Source organism: Cottoperca gobio, chromosome 21, assembly GCF_900634415.1.
Source record: "Cottoperca gobio chromosome 21, fCotGob3.1, whole genome shotgun sequence".
NCBI lineage: Eukaryota > Metazoa > Chordata > Actinopteri > Perciformes > Bovichtidae > Cottoperca > Cottoperca gobio.
The window spans coordinates 13,644,774-13,667,558 of NC_041375.1; the positions used below are offsets into that span (position 1 = coordinate 13,644,774).

A 22,785-nucleotide genomic window follows, 5' to 3' on the forward strand; every position below is an offset into this window, starting at 1 on the left:
GGATTCTCCTCCCATCCATCTACAGCAAATTAAATTACAGAGCTGTTATGGCAGCATTCTCAGATTTCTCTTTGACTCGCTTTTCCCCATTCCCCTTCTTGCATGCCAGTGGCGAGATCACAAGCCAAATAGAAATCGTTTCACATATAACATGTCCACATATTATTGCCCAGCTTGCGAGACTGCCGGGGCGGGGACGGCAGACCAACTTCCGACCTTCCACCCTAATGCAGTCTAACAAAGGAGCTTGATGTCATGTTGCTGGGCAACCGGAAAGGAGAATCTGCAGAATCACTCTTGATTTACTGGTCATTAAAATAGGCCCACTGTAACCCCACCTGTTGTCATCAGTGGAGATGTGTGCTGGTTTCAGTCATAGGCTACATTTCACAGTATATTGGCTCTCTTACATCAGTTGAAATTACAAGCAAATACTTTATTTATTTTTTTACAGAATAAGAATATTTTGACAATTACCTTAATAATTGCTTGTTTGTTTCTGATATAATGCCTTGAGTTTTGCTGGCAAACATTTATTCAGAAACAGCTCAACTGTTCTTCTGACTGGCTTCTAAAGAAAACCACATGTGAGCCATAAAGTACTGTGAGTGGGTGTGGCGCACACTGATAATCACATCATTGTGAGACAGTATGGCAGGAATAATCAGCACTTTGCCATCAGCCTCTTGTTTACTGCCCTCAGGATTCAGCAGCCATAATAGGGAAAAGCGATGTAATGAATATTTGGACTGTTATTAATAATTAATAAAAATGTTCTACCCACTTAAGATGCTAATAGTTTCCGGCAGGAGCCACAAAGCACACTCAGAAACCAGATTAAAGCTTCTTGCATAGATGTTTGCTAAAACATAGTGCACACTGAAATGAAAATAACACAAACCTATACACAGTTTCAGTTCTGAAGCTCCCTTCTTGGCCAGGAGCAACTAAAATATTTGGAAGAAAGTTTTTGGCATAAAATGTATTGTTATGTCACGCACGATGATTTGCTTAAAGTGAGACATTCATCGGTGCTTTCTATATCCCAAGAGATTCAATAGATCAATATAAGTTGAATAATTTACAGTTTGACAGCTCATTTGCACGTGAAACAGACACTCATAACTTAAACGTTCACAGGTTCTGAAAGGACACTAGTGCTGATTGCTGTTTTGCAGCATTGTAACAGTCATAAAGCTCTTAACTGTAAAAGATGAGGCTTAATGCCTCTGAGGTTAGCCCTCTACATCAATTAAAAAATGGAAAGTCATCACAACAGTCTGATGATTACTCATCAATTTCATTCAACATGATTATGAACCCTTGCCTGCATGATATCAATGACTTCAGTTTACAAGTCAAAAAAGATGAAGTGCAGTTGAAGTAGAGGGCATTGACTCCTAAAAATGCTGCTATATAAAATCTCAACATAGTGTAAGCATAAGTGTTTGTTAATTCTATTGTTAAGAAAATTAACAGGTGAGCTCTGAGCTCTGAAAAAAAAAACCTCTTAGTGAGAGAAACAGAAATGACCAGACACATTTGTATTCATGCACAGGGAGGGAGAGGTCGTTTTAAGCAGTATCTTTTGAATGTGTGTAGATCTATGTGCTTCATCTGTCATCTACACGTTAAATATGTTTATTACTTCACATTTAGAATTGTCAGAATAAGCTAGACAGGCTAACTCATGTTTACGTAGAATATGTGAACGCAGAATACCTCTGTTCTTGGAAATATAAGAAGAAGGCTATCCGTAAAGGAAGATATTATTTCACACCAGTTCAGTTGGTTTCCTGCATGTGAATATACTGTAAGTGTGCATATCACATTATATTATTTATATTACACACATTTAGTGTTTGAGCAAGAAAATAAATGAAAACGTCAAGATATGTGAGCACTTGTGTAAACAAGGCATATAATGTACCTGCACATAGCAAAAGGACAAATTAGCACGCAATTACCGAGAAGCAATCACACATTTACTACATGTTAAAGCAAAATATATACATGTATACATATATATATATATACAGTATATATGTATATATCTATACAAATATATATGTGTATATATATATATATATATATATATATATATATATACATGATATGACATGATAAAAACAGAGACGTTATTACTGTAACAGAAGACTTAAAGAGACAGAAGGACAGACATAAATGAATACACAGTTTTAACAGAAAACTGATGATAACAGGGTAAATTTTACTGAAGAAAGAAGACAAAACAGCATCATTAAAGCCCAACCTCACTCTGGGAGAATATTTGACGTATAATCAACCTCTTACCCCTCTCACAGTCAGCTCACAAAGAAAGACACAGTACTTACATGAAGGTCCTTACATACACAAAACAATTTATGAATGTTTTTTATATTTAAAGAAATGGATCTTTTAGGCATACTTGAGGTAAATGTAATCTTTATTTTTTGGGCGTTTCAGTGAAATGGGTTATAGCAGTGTCTTGCATGCAGTTTATTTATACACTACAAGCATTATGCATATGAATGATGGGAGATGTTAAATTCTATGTAATCAAAACATTCTTACATTATGCATAAAGTACAGTGTAAGTACTGAACGTTTTAATAACATGCAAAATATACTTACATGAATGGAAATATACTTTTATAACATGGAACAACAGATGTAGTTGTGACACAGTTTAGGGTGGTTTTCATAGCCATGGGAAGAACTGACAAAAATAACATAACTGCAACTAAAAAATGTAAAGAGAAGAAGGAAACATGAGATGTTTGATGCCATGTCCTTGAGACAATCATTCAGAATATTCTGAGCCGTCTTTCATCCAACTGATATTTTATCATGATAAAGATTGAGAGGTAAACTGTGAAAAAACAGTTTACAAAGTACACAAAACATAAACGTCAACTACCATTTTTCCTGTCACCATTTCCAAATACAAATATGCAGTTAAAGGTTGAAGATCAGACTAAAGCTTGTAGTCATATATCAACACTAGTAAAACAGGGCTTTGCCTTCTGGGAAAAAAATGACCGTCCATATAACAATTTTCATTGACATTTTTCACCTCACAGTTCTTGCCAAACGTAAGGTATCCCTGTCTGGCTGACTACAGCAGATCATGGAGAATATACTTGGTTTCATATCACATGTGATAAACAGTAATTGTTCCAAAAATTCCATAATTTAATAATTATCACATTGAGGTCCATCATCAAAAACAAGTAGTAAGAAAACAGACACATTTGGGAAAAGGTAGACACATGAAGGTAGCCTGTGTTTTAGAGAAATAAAAAAATGTGCCGTGATGCTCTTGTCCTGAAAATAGACAATATCACAGATAATCTCCTCCTGGAGCAAAATGCCAGAGATTTGTGGTAGAGCGAGGTCATTTATAACGGTATCATTTACTGCGTGCAAACAACGTTGGCTTTTTATTAAATTTCCGTCTTTGAAAAGCAAAGCTTGGTTTGTAAACTCTGTTTTTAGCACAGGTTTGTGATACAATCTATACATAATTAGCAGTATTGTAAATGGTGCATAGGTACCACATAGCAGGTTGAGATGAAGAATGTGAATGATTTTGATGATTTAACAAAACTGAACGTGCAAAATATTTCTGCCAAGTGTTACTGCTCTGACACTGATAATCAAACGTAATCAATACACTCGGCCGGATTTGTTTGGACTGTAGGCTAAACTCACATATAAAAAAACAGCCAAGTCGTTGACTGTATACTTTGCATCAAGCATGATGGACAGGGAGAGAGCATGATAACAATAGTACACTATAGCATGCATAATCATGGAGAAACAATTCATGCAGGTCTACATTTCTAGTTAACTGCAGCAACTCCAATGCGGTCTCTTCGATTTGTCAAGTGGCGCTATCAGTGAGACTAGCCTTAAAGCAATGCTGCTCACTGTAAAGACTACCCCTGAAGGAACAACCCTTTTAAAAAATGAAAAAAAGTGTATCAAAAATCAACTAAGCAAACTATGAATTCTAAAAAGTAATAAGATTTTAAAAAAATTCTCTGCTTGAAAAAAAAGTAAGTAAAGTAATACAACTGTTAGTGATATAACAATAATTCAAGACACTGGATAGCAGAACTAGCTGCAATAGAAGTTAAGCATTAACTAATTTGTCTTTCAGAACACATCCCCACAACAGCCAAAAGGCATCCTTACTCCTAACACAGCCACAATTGTCCCACTACAGCCTGAATGAGCCAATGTACACCAACCTTCAGTTTGGCATAGATATATATATACTAAGGAAGAGAGTTCAATGGATGTCTAAGTCACTTTCAAAGATTGTAAACATGTTTGTCATTAATTAAAATGTCTTTGTTGCATCTCCAGCATTCTTTCTACTATTGCTCTCTGACATCTTTGCCCTCAACCTCCTTTTCGCTTTTGTCTTTTTCATATTTGTTTTTTCCATTTGTGGTCACACTGTTACATGAGGGTTGAGGGGCCGTTGAAGGTGTCAGTTCAATCTTATCGGCGCTAGAAATGTCTTGGAGTTTGTCTGTGACAAGATCGTCTTTGTCAATGTTTGTTTCATCCTTTTGAATGTTAACACTTGATGTGTCCGATGGCTTCATGGCAGCATGTTTCCTCGCATACTCTCTGAATGCCCTCTGGATGACAACGGCTGATGTGTCCTCCTGTTTGCGGCGGAGAGTGGTAGTGATAGGTTCGTAGGACATTTTGGAAGGATTGGAAGCCGTGAAGCGGTCCTCCATCTGCCCCCTTAGGATGTCCATCTCCCCACCCTCGCCCAGAACACGTTTTGTGAATGCAAACAGGATGTCCAGGCAGTGAATGCGTTCACCATTCACCATGGGTAGATCCATAGAGATCAGTTCCATCTTGTTAGGCATGGCTATGCGTAACGGGGGGTCCAAAGCATCTGCAAATTCTGACAGCTTATTATACTCCATGAACTGTGTTGCATGAGAATCAAACCTTTCCCAGACCTCATAAAACGTTTCAAAATCATCCTCACTTAGTGGATCCGCACTCTCCTCAGTGGCCACACTGAAGTTTTCTAGGATAACAGCAATGTACATATTTATCACAATCAGGAAACAGATGATGATGTAACTCACAAAGAAGGCAATCCCCACAGGGGGATTTCCACAGTCTCCCTTAAAAGGACTGCCAGGATGCTCAGTCTTATTGTTACAATCATCTTCATGTTTGTTGAGAATGGGAGCAAGAAGGCGATCCCACCCTCCAGAGGTGGTGATCTGGAACAAACAGATCATGCTGTTGCCAAATGTCTCAAAATTGAAAAGGTCATCAATGCCTGATTCCCTCTTGACGTAAGCGAAGTTTGACATGGCAAAGATGGCATAGATAAACATCACCAAGAAGAGCAAGAGACCGATGTTGAACAAGGCAGGAAGTGACATCATCAAGGCAAATAGGAGTGTGCGGATTCCTTTTGCACTTTTAATAAGGCGAAGGACACGGCCAATCCGGGCCAATCGAATGACTCTGAACAAGGTTGGTGAAACAAAATATTTCTCTATCAGTTTTGAGAGACTGATGCCTGAGGAAAGAAAGCAAAACATATTAAACATACTGTAAACAATGCACACATATACTCACACAATGAATTATTTAAATTTATTTGAGCACCACTGTGAACAGAGGCGAGTCATACCAATGATTGACAGGATGACGACGATGAAATCAAATACATTCCAACCATTTGTGAAAAAGTAATGGCGAAGCGCAATCATCTTCAGCAAACACTCTCCAGTAAAGATGATAATGAATACGCAATTAATCCAGTAGAGAATTTCGGTCTTTTCAGGTGTCTGGTCTTCAGTTTCCACCATCATGGTCACCATATTAAGCCATATTAGAACCATGATTACAATATCGAATGCTTGTTTTGAGATGAAGTCAAAAATATATCCTTGAATTTTGTTCTGAAATAGGCACAAGGTAGAGAAACAAATACATTTTAGTTACTATGAAACAATCAGATTTTCAATACAGATTAGATGCAGTCTGGATAAAGTTACATACTGATGGTCTAGGAATAGGTTTTTGTGGTTTCTTTGACCCCAGCTTTTTCATGGCATTGTAATATTTCTTCTGTTCTTCAGTCATGAAGATGTCTTGACCTCCGAAGTAAACAAAGAACATGAGGAATGTTAAATTGCAGCAAAGTTGATGAGGAGGAAGAAAAACTGAAAGTAATGTTTTTAAATAAATCAGAATATCAGATCATATCAAAGTTCGTTTTGATACTCATCTTTTTCTTTTGCTGATTGAAATTGTCTATGATGACACCAATGAAGAGATTGAGTGTGAAGAAGGCTCCAAATATGATGAAAACAACAAAATATGAGTACATCTTCAGGTTGCGCTCATATTCTGGTTGTCCTTCTTGCTATAATAGTGACGGGAAATTGAGACATTAGTACGTTAAAGCTATAATCCTTAACATTGAAGTCCTGGTTGATTTGGCAAATGGTGCTAATAGCAAATCTGATTTAATACAACAGCTAACACTCATTTACCAGACCTTTGGACCTCAGTTTTTCAAGTTACTCAATGATAATTGCAACTGTGCAAATCTGTTTTTTTTGCTGTAAGTAGTTTTCAAAACAACAACAAACAATGTTAAAAACAAAAATAGAACAAATAAAACGAAATACAATACACATTGTATTACGTTGATTGTTTTTCAATTTTGCATGGACAATGTATCTCCATCTCAAAAAATGAAAAAGCTCTGTTGTAACTATGTCATGAAAACGAATGAAAGTGCTTTGCATTTAGTATCAGCAGCTTGAAGTTGCCCTCTGTTGGACAACTCTAAAATGCAATACATTTCTTTGTTTCCTGAGTTGGCATGCAACATGAATGTCACAATGAAAAATTATTAATTCACTAATACAAGACAATATGCTAAGGCCTAGTCCACACGTACACAGGTTTTCTTTTTTGACGTAGCTTTTTCCATAGAATTTTGTCGACACCCAAATGGCGTTTTCGGTCACTGAAACAGAGCTTTTGTAACACTCCTTCTAGGTTGAAGATTTTCCAAAACTCTTTTCAACAACTTTTCCATGTTGATGTGTAAACAGGGAAACAGAGTTTTTTGCTTGTAACGTCAAAGTGTGGGTCGTTATCTCTTTTGTGAGGCGGCACAAATGAGGCGACATGGCGGATGTGGCATAAATAGAAGTGGTTTTAACTTTGCTAACAGGACTTTTTTTTTACATGTTTACACATAAATATACAGTTACTCTTCCACTATATTGAGTAACATAATTGACTACAGAGGTCACTTACTAGTACATTATCTAAAACTCCCACAACTGTAGACCCCCCTGCCAACTTGTCTGGTTCTACAGTGTGTGTGTGTGTGTGTGTGTGTGTGTGTGTGTGTGTGTGTGTGTGTGTGTGTGTGTGTGTGTGTGTGTGTGTGTGTGTGTGTGTGTGTGTGTAATACTCATGTACGTGTGGACCAGGCCAAAATACTTTCTTGTCATCCAGCAACATTGTGTATTGTAATTCTTTTGAAATCTTTGTTTGATTTGTTTGTATTTAGCCATTATTACCTTTCCATACATTTTGATAATTATGTGATAATTGATTTATTTCATAAACATCTTAAGGATTATAACTGAAAGTATTGTGATATTTGGAGGGACAATTTATAAGAGAGATTATAAAATGGAACAAACAGTATGAGCGAAACATTAAAATGTGATTACCTTGCTTGCAGAGTCCACAGCAGCATACATGATGTCCGTCCATCCCTTGAATGTAGCCTTTATAGAAATGAAAGATATCCACAAAAAATGTTGTCCATCAATAAAGCATTTTAAATTTTTAATTCACATTTACAAGCTTAAGTCAGTTATTTTATAATGTTACTTACCACTTGCAGCAGTGCAAGGTAACCCAAGCCTACATTGTCAAAGTTGACTTTGAAGTTCTTCCAGCGAGCATTTTTTTTGTCCATGCTGTCACACTGTGTCTTGTTTATCACTTCTGATGGAGGGAAATCTTTATTTGTGAATCTGTTGACACAATGGCCGTACTTCCCCGCAAATAAATTCACTCCCATGATGCTGAAGATGAGCCAGAAGATGAGACAGACCAGCAGGACATTGAAGATGGAAGGAATGGCTCCAAGCAGGGCATTGACAACCACCTGCACACCAACATATACACATAACCCATCTGTACAGCAGAGATCACAGGATGCAGAATTGATGCACAACACTGTATACGCTGGTAATGGTAAGAATAGAAAAACACAAGAGTGAATGTTTCAGCACCAACATATAGACCAGCATGAGGTCATCACAGCTATGAGTAACACAAAAAAAGCTAAAAAAACAACAATGATAACTCCATGGTAAAGGTGGGAAAATAATTAGGCAGTAGATTTATGCTATGAAATGTATCTGAAAGTTGTTTTAGTGGGTTACGACTAAGTTTTAGAGAAACAGAACACCTTGTGGAGGCATGATGATGCCACATAATTAACAATAATTAGCTTACTGTTAACAAAACATCACGTGATGAAATCATTTTAAAGAACCTAGCAAACAATATCAACAACACTGAGATTATAATGGAAACTAATGCAGATCTACTGACGCACATCAACAGCTGATCATGCAAATGAGGGAATTCACTAGCTGCCACGGAGCGGAGACCATCATCTTAACAGTGCTGTAAAGAGCTAGAACACTACGACATGAAAGCAACTGATCAATACATGCTACATTGATTTCAGCAGCCGACAACCCTCCCCCTTTGGTTACATAAATTGTCAAACACTGTTTAGACCATACTTGGACAGTAAAATATTGTAATGGTGTGAGATGTCAGAACAGACACGGCGAGATGGGTAATTGCTTAATTGTGTAAATGTTTTAAGCTACTGGATGCCTGAATTTCTCTCTGGATAAATAAAGTATCTATCTATCTACTCCCAGCCAAAAAATAGTACCACGAGTTCCAATAAAACCAAAACCTTTTGTTTTTACACTTTTGTGTTACTTAGCGAGTTGTAGAGGTGATGGTAGGCACATTGGTTTTACCTTTGGACAAAGACAGGCCAGCTGTTTTACCCTGTTACAACTTGTTATGCTAAGCTAAAATAAACGGACCATCTACTGGCTCATAGCGTCATATCTTATTAAGAGAAATGAGAGGGGTATCAATCTTCTCTAGCTTTCTACCTCTCAGCAAGAACGTGAACGACCACATTCCCCAATATGCCAAACTATTCCTTTAATCAAAATTCTGTTTCACTGGTATATAATTAGAAAGTAATTTAATCAACTTTGTCATTGGAATATTTATGTCACCCTGAGGACAAATAACAGCTAGAGAAAGAGAATTAGGGAAGGACAGGAATTAATATGCATTACAATTTAGAGAGGTATCCGCTCTCTAGGTTTTGAAAACATATGAGATCTTTATTTTTGCTCTGTGCCAGACTGCAAAGTGCCTCTAGTCTGTGCCTGTGCAGTGAGCTGGTGACAGACAGGAAATCAAGTAAATCTTACCCTCATGCCTTCGAATCGAGACAGGGCTCTCAGTGGCCTCAGAGCTCGCAGGGTTCTCAGTGACTTGATAGCACCAATTTCAGAATATCCTATAGCATTGGCTATCATACTAATCACTGAGACCTAGAACACACACAGATGTCATTAAAAATAAGAATAAGTGAGGTAAGTGTGTGGGTCATTCTGTGTAAGCTAAGCTGTTTCAACTTACATCAACAATGAGGAAGTCCAGCCAGCACCAGGCATTTGTAAAATACTTGGCATATCCATACGCCACCCACTTCAGTAACATCTCCAGAATGAAGATGTAGGTAAACATTTTGTCTGCGAACTCCAACATTATTTTAATGGTCTTCCTCTTCTCAATGTAGATGTCCTCAAATGCCTGATTGTGAAGAAAATGACAGTGAGTAACTCAAGTAACTTGTATATATGAATACAAAAACAATAAATATATATTATTCTAAATCTTCACCTCACTTTACAGAACATGAGAAATGTTCTATATGTGTAAGGTTAGACTCAATAAAATTAAACTCAATGCTCTTAAAGCACAGCAGTTTGAAAATCTACTGCCTGACGAGAGATGCCAATATGTAAAAGAAAAAGACCTGTAATGTAATGCAAACACACAAAAGCCACTAAATCAAAACAACTCTATCAAACATGTTTCTTTCTGCACAGGCTCTTACCAGTGCTCCACTGCTAAGCAGGATCATGAAGATGATGAAGCTCTCAAACCAATTGTGCTCTACGATCCGGAAACAGGTCTTTCTAAGTGTCCACCACACCTTCCACCAGCCCACTTCAGCATTTACTTGACAACACTGGAACCTTTGCACACAGCCTGAGCAGAGACAAGGGACGATGATTGTGATTTACCATTGTAATATGGAGTATTAGATTAACAACCAAGGCTGTAGTAGGTTAAGTGGTGGTTGTAGTAGTATTCACCTTCAGAAAAGCAGGCATCAGGTTCTATATATTCTTCCGATTCAAAAACTACAGAATCTCCTTCTCCGCCTGGCACACCGTCTATTGTGCTTCCCTCTGAGGAGCTGGACTGGCCATCGTCATCTACAATCTGCGGATAGGGCGGAGTAAAAACAGTTTAAGATTAGCAAACACAATAGAGGGCTGACATACTGAGCACCTGTCTGTCCACACAATTCGTGCACTCCATATCTATTTTCATACAAAAATGAAATAGTCATAAAATACCTAGAGACTTGAACAAGATGTGTAATTGGTATGTTTTAACTGCCTCTGAAACTGGTTGTTGGTAAGGGGAATCACTGGCATGGATTCAGTTACAGTTTCATCAAATGAATGATGATTTTAAATTGTTTTTAAAACATATAGTTTCTCTTTTTAATTTTAGATTAAGAGTAAAAATATATGAGCATACTACCACCGTCTGCCCGGCATGACTTGTTTATGAAATATAAAAACAAGGTACATTTAAATAAGGCTGAAATATATAAAAATCTTTGGAGATTTGCGTCTGTGTTGTACAGTTGCCACATGGTCTCTTCTTCAGCCTGCTGTTGTATGTCTTTCCACAGGGTGTGTCTCCTAATAGCTGGTAGATGAGAACAGCTTGGATGCCTTCCTGGAGAAAGCAGAAGCACTGGCTGTCCTGGGAGCAGCTAATGCAGTGCAGGGAATGATGTAAGCATGCAGCAGCGAAATACTGTGAGCACTAACTTCAATGCGTTGATGGTTTGTGCTTCAATCCTTCCATTCTATTTCTGTCAAAAGCTCACACATATCCTGCTTGTGTAATGCATCATTTTGTCACGATTCAAAATCCATTTACAATTTTGTCAAAACCCCAACAAATGAAAAAAAGACGAAAATTAAGTTAACCGAAGAAACAAGTCAAAGAGGGTGGATGAAGTAAGGTCAAAAAAGGATGGGTGGTCTGGTGGATGGTTATTGTAAATGATGCAGGCAATCTCCATGATGAATGTAATAAAGTGTTATTAAGAGTCTTCTAAAACCTTGAGAGCATCTGTAAAGCAGCAACAAGCAAGCAGTAGCGACTTTGCGTACAGATCAAAAGCCCCCTTAAGAAGAGGATTCAGCTTCTAAGCACTCAAGGCTTAAATGGCACATAATGTAATCTACACACTGGTATTGTCCTGTCTATACGGCCTCTCCCCGTTAAAGGGTTGTGGGATATCAGGAAAAACAGCACGTCACGTGTACATACCTTATCGCCATGGACTGAGGGCAAAGTGCTTCAATGTGACCACTGTGATGTATCATACCACTTAACTACAACAACAGATATGTTTGCCAAGAACCACAACCAACACGGAAATCATCTGTCATCCATTAGACATCATAAACATTAGTCATATAGCCTTGGTTTTAAAGGAGCAACGTATTGCTAACAGTAAAGGCACCTTGACTGACCAATCGCACCAATCCACACGAGCATCCTTACCACAGTGCATCCCACAACATCAGACGAGAGACTGCTGAAGTCTTCCGTGTTGAGGTTTTCAAAGTCAGACTCACCCACAGCAATAGGAACAGTGATAGTCAGACTAGGATTGTTGATGAAAGACATTATGGAATCATCACTCTTACTATTGACTATGTACTTGTCTCCATTTTTGTCCACTCCGGTCACATCCCCATTTCCATTCTTAGAAAAGTCTTTGATGGTATGGTTGGGGACGCCATTCGGCCCTAAAGGTTTGTGGAGCTCATCCAGGCATTTGTCTTCCCCCTTTCCTTTTTTCTTTCTCCTGAGACAGACACTGTTGCAGCTGCTTTGAAGCAGGGACTTGACGAAGGCAATGCCTTTGTGAATCCGTTCAATGGCAACCTGCAAATTGTTCATGTCGTCGTCCTCCATCCCCGCCAGGTTTTCAGCACTGAATGAACTTAGCAGCAGGGCCAGGAACAGGTTCAGCACCTATCAGATAATGACATAACTTCATGTAAGATTGCAGTCTCTATTAGCTATTGTACTTTATGATGACAACAAAACATGAGTAGCTATAAAACTGCATCATGGGTGGTTATTCTTTACATCCATCAGCTAAATCTATTAGGGTTGATTGACAAGTTGGGCTCATGAATTGACCATAAGAGATGGTAATGTACCACAAGGTTTCCAACAACCATGACCATCATGTAGACAGTGATGCACATGGGCGGCCCAGCCACCTCCATACAGTCCCACATGGTTTCTATCCACTCTCCACAAAGCACTCGGAACACAATGAGGAATGAATGGAGGAAGTCGTTCATGTGCCAACGGGGCAGAGTGCATTCTTCAGAGATTTTACACACACAGTCCTTGTAGTGTTTTCCAAACAGTTGCATGCCCACTACAGCAAAGATGAAGACGATAATGGCCAGCACGAGCGTCAGGTTGCCCAAAGCCCCCACTGAATTGCCAATTATTTTGATCAGTGTGTTAAGAGTGGGCCATGATTTCGCCAACTTGAATACTCTCATCTGAAAAAACAAAAAGTAATTTCACATCTTTCGGCACATAAAATGCAACTGAACATATTAACTATTGCAAATATACAGTATATATAGACTTACCAATCTGAATGATCTCAGAACAGACATGGCACCCACAGATGAAAAGCAAAACTCCATTAAGCTTATACTGACAATGACTCCATCAAAAATATTCCATCTCTCCTGGAAGTAATAGTATGGGTCCAAAGCAATGATCTTGAGAACCATTTCACCCGTGAAGATGGCAGTAAAAACCTTTTTAAAAGCAGAAATGCTGACCATTAATAAATATGAAACCTATTTTGCAAGAAATACTTTTCTGTACACTGCACGATTTACTCACCACATTTCCCACCCACAGCGAATTATTGAAAGTTGGGGACATTGGATAATGCTCCATGGCCATAAACAATGTGTTGAGTACAATGCAGATAGTGATGGCTAGGTCCACGAATGGATCCATCACAATTAGTTTAACCACCATCTTGATCTTCAGCCATGCTGGACAACATTCCCAGATGAGGAAGGTGTGGGCAAAATCGTTCCAGCAAGGAGTACACTTCTGCCTCGACTCTTCAAGCTCTGATGCACGCAAGTAATAGCAAAACAAAACAAGATATTTTTGTCTGAAAGTATCATTTATCTTTTTGATATCAAAGATATGATCAAGCTAGGATACTCATGTGGTGTACACTACTTACCCTCCATTGTGCTGGTTATGACACTAGCTGTACTAAGAGCTCTCTGTCTGGCCTCTGGGCCCTCGAGGTAGTCCATAAACTCCTGGTTTGTTCCTCCAACGGCCTGTCTGTACTCTGTGTCAGTGGTGTCAGCCTGGAGATAGAAATGATTGTTAAAGAAGCAACTGTCTTACCAAAAATATGTTACCTTTGGTTATACAGTGGCTACAACAATTTTAAATAAATGAAAAGTGAATAAAAGTGTCAGTATTTTTACATCACAGGGCAAAGCTGCAAAAGAAAAAGGAAGTAACAATCAAAGGGAATTGTTCATTAGAAAGTTATTATATATTTCTACACCATGTTGACTCCAATAACGAAAGCTAACAGTAAAGCTCTATGTGATAACTTGGCACAACAATGGCACAACATATGGTCAGAAGACGCAGTTATGCTCGCCAATCTTAGTGTATCAAGAAACAAAAACGTAACGGTAAGAACATTGTTTTTGTCATTCTTGACCACTGAAAACAGCATTATCAGGTCAAAGTTAGCTTTAGTATCCACCAAGGCTCCCGGGTCTAACAAGGGTGGTGGGAAGCCTTGTGAACTGCTTCCCCCTCCTGTGCACCACAACTGTGCTAGTGTAACAACATGCACAATGTAAGCCTGCCAGGAAAAGGACAAAGAAAAACCAAAAAAACGAAATAGATGGAGCTATGGACTATATGTTATAGGCAAATGAAATAGGGCTATCTGGGCTAGACAACCCTTTCTTACATTGTCTCCGGTGGAGGCCATATCCACCGTCACTTTAGGCAGAAGGAGCCCCACAGGTGACGGTGGGTGTGCATTCCCACCCACCAGAGACACAACCCCATTGCAGTCTACAGAGCTGTGCTTGATCCCATTAGGTGGAAGGAGGAGATGCGACAAGAAGCTGCACTGGCTCATACTGCTGCTGCGTCGATCAGTACCTCGGGGAAAACACAACGAGCCCCTCCGACTCAGGGTGTCCTCAAAAATGCTGTTCTCATCGTCCGCAAACTCATTTTCTGAGCTCACGTCCTGCACTTGGCTTCGAAAACTGAAAATGCTGTTCCTGCTGTTCCGTCTGGATGAGAACAGGGGTCCACGAAAACTCAGAAAGGACTAGAAGAGAAAGATATTCTTCAGTGGATACATGATATATTCTGATCGTAAAGAGGAGAGATGACAAGAAATTGCCTGATGATGACGATGATAACAATGATGACTGACATGGTGATGTCGATGAGGACTTAAAGGTAACTGCAAAATTAAAAATACATGTTGGAGATGACTAAGAAAGGTAAGGTTGATGATCATGATGATGATGAAGAAGAAAAAGATGCTGATGATGGTCATGATGCTGATGATGGTCATGATGCTGATGATGGCCATGATAATGATAAGCATTGTAAGAAGGAAAATTGCAAAATAAAAAATGCATCTTGATGATGATTGACAATAACAAGAATATAAGAAGTTGATGAAGCCAAAGAAGAAGATGATTATGATGATGAAAATGACGATACTGATGATGATAAAAAGAAATGAAAAGTCATTGTGATAGCAGTGGATGAAACGGCTTTAGAGTTGAGAAGGGACATAATAAGCTGAAAGCAGGGCAACAGTTCACGATACAAAGGTAGCTGAATATGGCTGTTTTCATAGACAAATCATGCAGACAGATCATACTAAACCTGATATGCGGGTGAGCATTTCATGTCAGAGAGCTTTCTTGATACTGTCCTGTGACTCAGATTTAGGTACCTTCTCGTCATCCCCTTTGGTCTCCTCCCTTTTTTTCCGTCTGTTGCGTCTCTCTTTGGCACTTTTGGAGCTGAGCTTGGACTTGTCAGAGGAGCTCTCGGGGCCTCTGGCTTTATTATCGGCCTCCCCGCTCTCTACACCAGCTACTGTTACTGCTGCCTAGAAGACGAAAGAGAGGACAATGCGGGTGGAATACATCTTTGTGATTCTTATTTTGTTGAGTTTTGAAAAACGGACACTGTGTCACAGAGGTTTTCAACTGCATGGAGAAGTTTGCCATTAAAAGTGAGAACCAAAGATATTACCATCATACACAGACATGCACTGTATAACTGGTTTGCTGTTAGTTCCATTGTATGGAAAACTCATAATCGTTATACTGGTGAACTACATTTGCTATGAAGCAACCTTGACCCCCTGATTTCTTTTAGTAAAAATAATCTAATTTCTAGTACAAAAAGCAAGATGCATCCCAACTTCATGTTATTAAATTGCAATCAGTCCTTGACATTGAGTTTTACTGGGATATTCGATTGCCTTGTACCTGAGCGTCTTCTTGCTGCCGTTTGAGCAGCTCAATCATGGCCTCAAACTCTTCCTTCTTCTCCTTCGCTTCTTTCATGTTGGCCTGGCTCTGCTCCTCATAGGCCATAGCTACTACAGCCAAGATCAGGTTTATCAGGTAGAAGGAACCGAGGAATATCACCAGCACAAAAAAGAGCATGTAGGGCTTCCCAGCTGCCCGCAAAGTCTGGAAGAAAAAGAAAAGTAGTGCGATACATAATTAATATACTTATTCCAATTAATTAACCTTTTTTTATCTTGTATTGTATTGTATCTTTTCTGCCTTGTGATGCTCCGTAAGTTAAGTAATGTTTATCATTATGATGTTGTGGCTGTATATGTAGATGTCTCTGTTGCTCCATTTATTTGTGTGTGACCAATATGTTTTCAGAAATAATAATGATGATAATAATGATTCAAATGACAAGCTCATTCACTGTCTCAAGAGTAAAACATCTACATGCAATTTTGATAACATTTAATACATTAGAATTAATACCCTGTGAAATTTGCTGTAGTGACACCATCAGGCCAAAAGATTTAAAAAAAGGAAAATATGAACTATCACTGTTCCATATCGTGACCGAGAGACACTGACATAAAATAGCTTGTTGATACGACCAAACAGGTAATGTTACCCAACTACACACAGCGCAGTGTCGTATTACTGTTTGCTCTACAATTGTTAAGCCTATTCAGTGGACACCTATTTACCTTCAGGGCCATTCAAGTTGTGTTTGCCTGAGTCACAGCGGGGCTCATCTTTGTTCCTTCTGACCAAGATGCACCTGCACTGCATTTAGAGGTTTGTTTACACTTTTAATACCAATATTGTATGTAATGGTAGAATGCTTTGTGTTTGACAGTGCCCCTCCTTAACACAGCAAGCACTGCCTGTTTATGTATTTCAAGAAGCAGACCTGTACAAATACAGCGTTCTCCACCACACATGAGATCAAACAGTTTATCAACCTGCCCCCGAGACAGCCACCGTGCTTCTCACAGGGGCACTGAGCAACCAAAGGACCAAACAAGACTAAATCTAGACTAAATGTACAGTTCACCTTGATGATATCACAAAATGTAAGCAATTTAACACAGCTGTTAAAAATACCTGGGCTCAATATTTTTACGATAAGTGACAAAAGTATTATCACTTATTTAATTACAGATGTTTTTATAGACTTTACTGTTAGACTTCTTTAATACATTTTCTTTTAACCTGTAGTGTTTGTATTACATGGGATATGAGTTTTAATTGGAAATGAAGTATCATATTTCATATCATATTTTTTTGTGTTTATATTTTCTTATATTTTCATTTTTGTGTAAAACATTTAGAAATGTTTATTTGAAGCTTGATCAAAAAAGTGAAAATCATCTGTACATGCGTGTATTGTATTATATGCCTGAAAAAAAGTTCATCCAGTCGTTCTAAATCCACTGCCTACCTGCTGGTAAAGGTTTTCCCAGTAATCCTGTGTCATCAGTCTAAACAGAGAGAGGAAGGCCCAACCAAATGAGTCAAAACTGGTGTAATTATAGTCTGGGTTCTTTCCCCCTCTGAGGCAACGGAAGCCCTCTGGACACTGTCTGCAAAAAACAGAGAATCTGTGAAGCTCAGAAGGAATCGTTCCCTCACCCTATTCCCATTATTCACAGTAATGCAGAAACAGATGCATCATACAAGGATTATATACATTCTATGTTGCATCCAGTCTAGTTGGGGTATAAACTTACCCAGCTTCACTGCCGTTTCCACAAAGCAATGGATCTCGTTTGTCTGGAAGGAAATAATAATTGTCTGATGGAGAAAGAAGGAAAATTATACTTTTCTGTCAGCCGTGGTTGCAAAGAAGTTAGACAAAGCATTACATTATATTATATGAATGGTTAAACCTCTACAATCTAAAGCAATCTAGTACAAGAGTGCTGCAATAAGTAATATCTGTGTACATTTTGTACTGTTAAGTTTTGGTTGACACTGGGTCAGAGAGGTGTCAATTCAACTCTATGGCCATTTTTAAGGCTGCAAGTAGCCAACGTTATACTGAATGGAGTTTCTAGTGTTTTTCCCACCTCAATGAGGAAGACACAATGATACATCTCATAATGTAATGCAGTCCAATACTGTACAACAGCATCATTAAATATAGCCTCATAAATTACAATTACAATGTCAAGACAAACTATATATGAAAAGACTGAATAAATATAGATTTAATATATTGCAGGGTTCTTTCATTTGATTGCATAGATTGTAGAGGTGTGGTGAATTTTGATAGACATAAATAATTATTAGATAACATAAATATAATTAGACAAGGAAGAACAAAGGAAAGTTAAATACTCACCCTTATCGTTCACGTACTTATCCCAGTCAAATGTGACATTTGTCCCTGTTACATTTATGTAGGTCCCATTATATGATGTACCATTCGAAGTGAAATTTACTTGTTCTATTGTCCGTAAACACTTTTGTTTTAAATGGCCCTTAAACAGTTGTAATCCTATGAGGGCGAAGACGCTCAAGCAGAAGACGGTGAGAATCATAACATTGGCAAGCTTCTTCACTGACTGGAACAGCGCACCAACAATGGTCTTCAGGCCTGCCAGGAACAATATCAAGTGATGTCAGTGAGTTATTTCTTTAAAAGAGTTCTCCGCCAATTTAGCACTGCCCTTCTGTTGTTGGACTAACATTTAAATAAAAACGGTCATTGCAACAGAACCAGAGATATCATCTTTTTTTTTTTTATTCCTGGCATCTTCAAAATCTGGTGCCTACATCTGTTCTGTTGGAGACTCAGATGTGTAATGCTAGTAGTGGCTAATGTAGCATCAAACTGCCAGTCTCAGGCAGAGATGAGGACATACACAGAGGTCTGGTAAGTTCTCTTTTTTGGAACTGCACGCCCAATTTTCTTTTTCATTTTCAAACTTGTAGTCGTCAGCCCAGTGCTGACTCAACTGACATCTCTTGAGGCAACTTTTTCGGTAGCCACTAAAGGCTTTATATTACTTTTTCACATATTGTGTATTCGTCCTCAAGACCTTGATAACATTTTGCTCTCAATGTTTATGACAAGATGGAGGCTGTTTATGAGTCAAAACTCAATGTGGCGATCAGACAGAAGAAAAAAAAAACAGGAAATTAGGATCATGCATGTTGGTGACAATGTACATGCAACAATATTGGGACACACCCACACCACATACTTCATGCCTTCATTAACCACTAGCATAGAGGAGCAAATGACTGTCAAAGAATAGTGCGAGAGGAGCAGATCTTTCATAACACATTAAATCTTTCATTGTGTTAAGATTTCTGATTTCAGTAGCCAGTTATACTGTGCATGAGACTCAAATAGCTGGACTCAGAAAATGATCCATTAAACACCTGCAGACACACCCATGTGAACTAGCTCTCACCTGGGATGCCCAAGATTGTTTTTAGGATTGTGGATGTTCAGATTGCTGAAACAACTCTGTGACACAACTGTGATAAGCAGGTGGACAGGTGAGGTATCCGGCATACATGTCATGACAGTCGCAGGAGGGGAGGTAATTCGAAGAGAGAAGGTTAAGGGGCAGTGGGAGAAAATCGTGCAAGAGGTTAATTAACATGCACTTGCTCCTGCTGCTTACCTGGGATAACTGAAATAGCTTTAAAAGCTCTCAGCACTCTGAATGTGCGAAGAGCTGAAAAATTGCCTCCTAGATTTATAGACGCTGTTATATACCTGCAGGGAAACTTAGAATTAAAATGGCATATTGACTGAGACAACAACACATATAATATAGATTGAAGCCCACAATGTTAAATAGATAAACTACATGATCATATTTTTGTTAATACAGTATCAGGTGAAGCAGTCAAACAGTATCAATTGCGGCATGCATATTAGTGAAGATAAAATGATAATGAAGTCAGTGTGATGATGATTAAAGGATAAGTCTGGTGATATTCTATATTGTTATTATTGTCAACAAATCACATAAAAAGACCAAAACTATCTATTGTTGCACTGGTGAGTTGTTCCTTTATTACAATAATCATCGGCAATGCCGCCATTAAATTCAATAGAACACCAAACGTGTGTTACTCCACGGCTGTAAAAAGTGCCTAACAAATGCACTATTCACTCCTGTGAAAAAAATAGATATTTGGGAGCCTTTTTAAAAGATTTACATCTTCAGAAGGAATGAATGGGCTTTTGGTTGAGTGCAACAGACAAGGTAGTGAAATCAAAAGGTATCGAAAGATGCTCTAATGCATAATTGGTTTACAATTTGTTGAACGTAAGAAAAATATTAAATAACACCAGCCTCACATTTAAGTCCTAAAAAAAGGGCTTTTGAACTAAATGATAATGGTATTATACATAAAACATAAAACATGTTTGTTGTCCCTTTGGGGGGAAACACTGTATGTAACAACTTTTCAAGCATTATTGTAATTGACTGAAAGTGTAGCAAGTACTCACGCCAAGACAATGACACTGAAATCCAGCCAGTTCCAGGGATCTCTTAGAAACGTGAACTTTCCTATGCAAAACCCTCGAGCTAAAATTTTAATGACGCATTCAAGCGTATAGATTGCAGTAAATATGTGTCTGTTGGAAACAAAATGTAGTTGTTAAACTAAACGGCCTTTTCATATTTATATAACCTGAGCATGTGATTTGTGTGTAATTCGTGGGAAACTTACTCTACATTCTTCGTCCAGTCAGGCGGTCCACTCAGTGTCATAAATGCACAGTTGGTGAGGATAGTGCACATGATCACCATACTGAACAATTTGCAGGCATGTTGTCAAGGAAGTTACATATTTTATTGGGAAATTAACACATTCTTTTGTATAATTCATCATAATCTCATGCAAGGATGTATTTTAGTAACCACATATTTAGGCTCAACATAAACCTCATTCATGCGTATCAGAATAATATCTTGATGAAAGGATATGAATGTACCAAAATCCTAATTGATATTCTTCTAAGAAGGTTGAAGGGGCTCAGGAGGTACAAGGCAGGAGCGGCATTGAAGCGGAAGATGACATTTCCTTTGTTTACTACTATGAAAGTCTGAGAGAAAAAAAGAGATGTGAATAAAACTCTTAGCTGACTTGTTACATCTCAATATAGTTTACAAAAGTAATACATGATAGTATCATAATATGGTTACTTACAACTACTAATCAAAGAGTACTTATGATTTACAGCACACATGATGAACCTCCTATCAATCTTTTTCTTTCATCTGAGATACAAAGCTTCTGGCTCGATGACAACATGCCATGATAACAACTGCAGGCAGTGCTGGATGAGAGAATCCTCAATTCAGTGCAACTCTTCTCTAGTCTCGATATTAAACCACAACTAATACCTACGTCTTTACACAGCTAAGAAAACATCTAAATGTGTGACTTTAGACGTCACGCTCAAGTTTGAAATCAAGCCGACCTACTCTCTGATTACAGTAGCAGGGATCCAGGTCCTCCAGCGGTGTCGACACCATGCCTTTAGGAGCGTCCCCATACAGAAGAGGGAGTGATTTGCCCGCCTCCAGGTCACGGCTGGGCTTGAGCTCATTCTCATCATTGCGTTTTTTCTTCTCTCCCTTGGGCTTCTTGGCGTTCTCCTCAGAGATACGTCTCTCGATGGCTGTGAGGGACTCACGAGTAAAGGGGCGGAAACTGTCTGGACCTGGTGGTACAAGCAGCTGTGCCATCTTTTCATCCTGCACCTTCAGAGTAAACAGCTAGCCTCCAACATGAGAAAGGCCTGACGGGTCAGAAAAGATAGAGAGCTCTGATTAGAGGTTGGCAACAGAGTAATATCTAACATGAAATGTTATTTTATTGGAAACAAATTGAAAGTATTTTTGGCAGTGAATTTGTATTGGCAGGTTAGAACTGCTTTAACTGGAGAGGAGAGGAAGGAGGGTGTGGTTCTGTTCTTTGGCCAGAGATCATCATTTCAGGAAGTGGCAGGCTATAATGAGCCTAGAGATGGCTGACATATACATACATTCCTGCCAGCTGTGGTAAAATTAGATCTAATTATCTTGTCTTCTGTAGATAAAATGAAGATTTGACTTGACAATGATCAATTCCAGGTGAGATTCTTGCTCCTCTCCTTCATCGCTCAAATTAAAAAGAGTCCACTTTTCCCTTAGAGCACTGAGAGCGGTGGGAGGAATAGATTCATATCCTACTAATAGGCCTGACTGGTATGATGTGTTAGGCAGACCTATGCAGTATTAAATATGAATGCACTACGGGCTGCACTGCATCTCTCTGGGTGATTTTGCCTGTTCTGAATGTAATAGTGTAATAGAATATATCCACACTCTGTGACGCAAGAAATCAATCACAAACACACAGGTCAATCAAACGCCCACAGGGTTGTTTGTGTGATGTAATTGAAACAATAAAGGAAGGTCTACTTTAACGACTAAACAAAAGCTTCGACTTCTAATATTTGTCTGCACGGGGTAGAGACTGATTTAAATTGGATTTTGGTATTGTACAATATCAGCATTGTGTGCACAAAGCACAACAAATCAACAGCATCAACATGGAGTCTGATAGGCGATAGATTTGCTGTTCATTTGCACATGTGCATCAGTTAAGCTGTCATCTCTGGACAGAAAGACGACCATTGACTGAACTGCTGAGACAAATG

General features: G+C 38.6%; 1 protein-coding gene across 1 annotated transcript; it reads right to left on the reverse strand.

Moving 5' to 3' along the window:
* Positions 1-4,385: 4,385 nt before the first annotated feature.
* On the reverse strand, positions 4,386-21,829 carry scn1laa (sodium channel, voltage-gated, type I-like, alpha). The gene is made up of 27 exons (XM_029459381.1): positions 21,566-21,829; positions 21,063-21,183; positions 20,808-20,883; positions 20,584-20,712; positions 19,745-19,839; positions 18,451-18,705; positions 17,837-17,900; positions 17,548-17,689; positions 16,054-16,283; positions 15,941-15,956; positions 15,533-15,691; positions 14,519-14,890; positions 13,760-13,892; positions 13,402-13,640; positions 13,140-13,313; positions 12,690-13,046; positions 12,022-12,498; positions 10,524-10,653; positions 10,262-10,416; positions 9,781-9,954; positions 9,570-9,692; positions 7,925-8,200; positions 7,758-7,814; positions 6,287-6,424; positions 6,058-6,162; positions 5,687-5,957; positions 4,386-5,572 (listed from the first exon to the last, which is right to left on the reverse strand). The coding sequence occupies exons 1-27, from the start codon at positions 21,827-21,829 to the stop codon at positions 4,386-4,388; spliced, it is 5,919 nt and encodes a 1,972-aa protein (XP_029315241.1).
* Between the last annotated feature and the right edge of the window lie 956 nt (positions 21,830-22,785).

What these genes read in the sequence shown, in the direction of transcription:
- scn1laa (XM_029459381.1), bottom strand. Translation starts at nt 21,829, where the DNA reads ATGGCACAGCTGCTTGTACCACCAGGTCCAGACAGTTTCCGCCCCTTT. An exon ending in TAGGATTTTGGTACATTCAT is followed by an intron (nt 20,884 to 21,062) that starts ATCCTTTCATCA and finishes TGTTCAGTATGG; the next exon opens with TGATCATGTGCACTATCCTC. An exon ending in TTCAGTGTCATTGTCTTGGC is followed by an intron (nt 19,840 to 20,583) that starts GTGAGTACTTGC and finishes GTTTCCCTGCAG; the next exon opens with GTATATAACAGCGTCTATAA.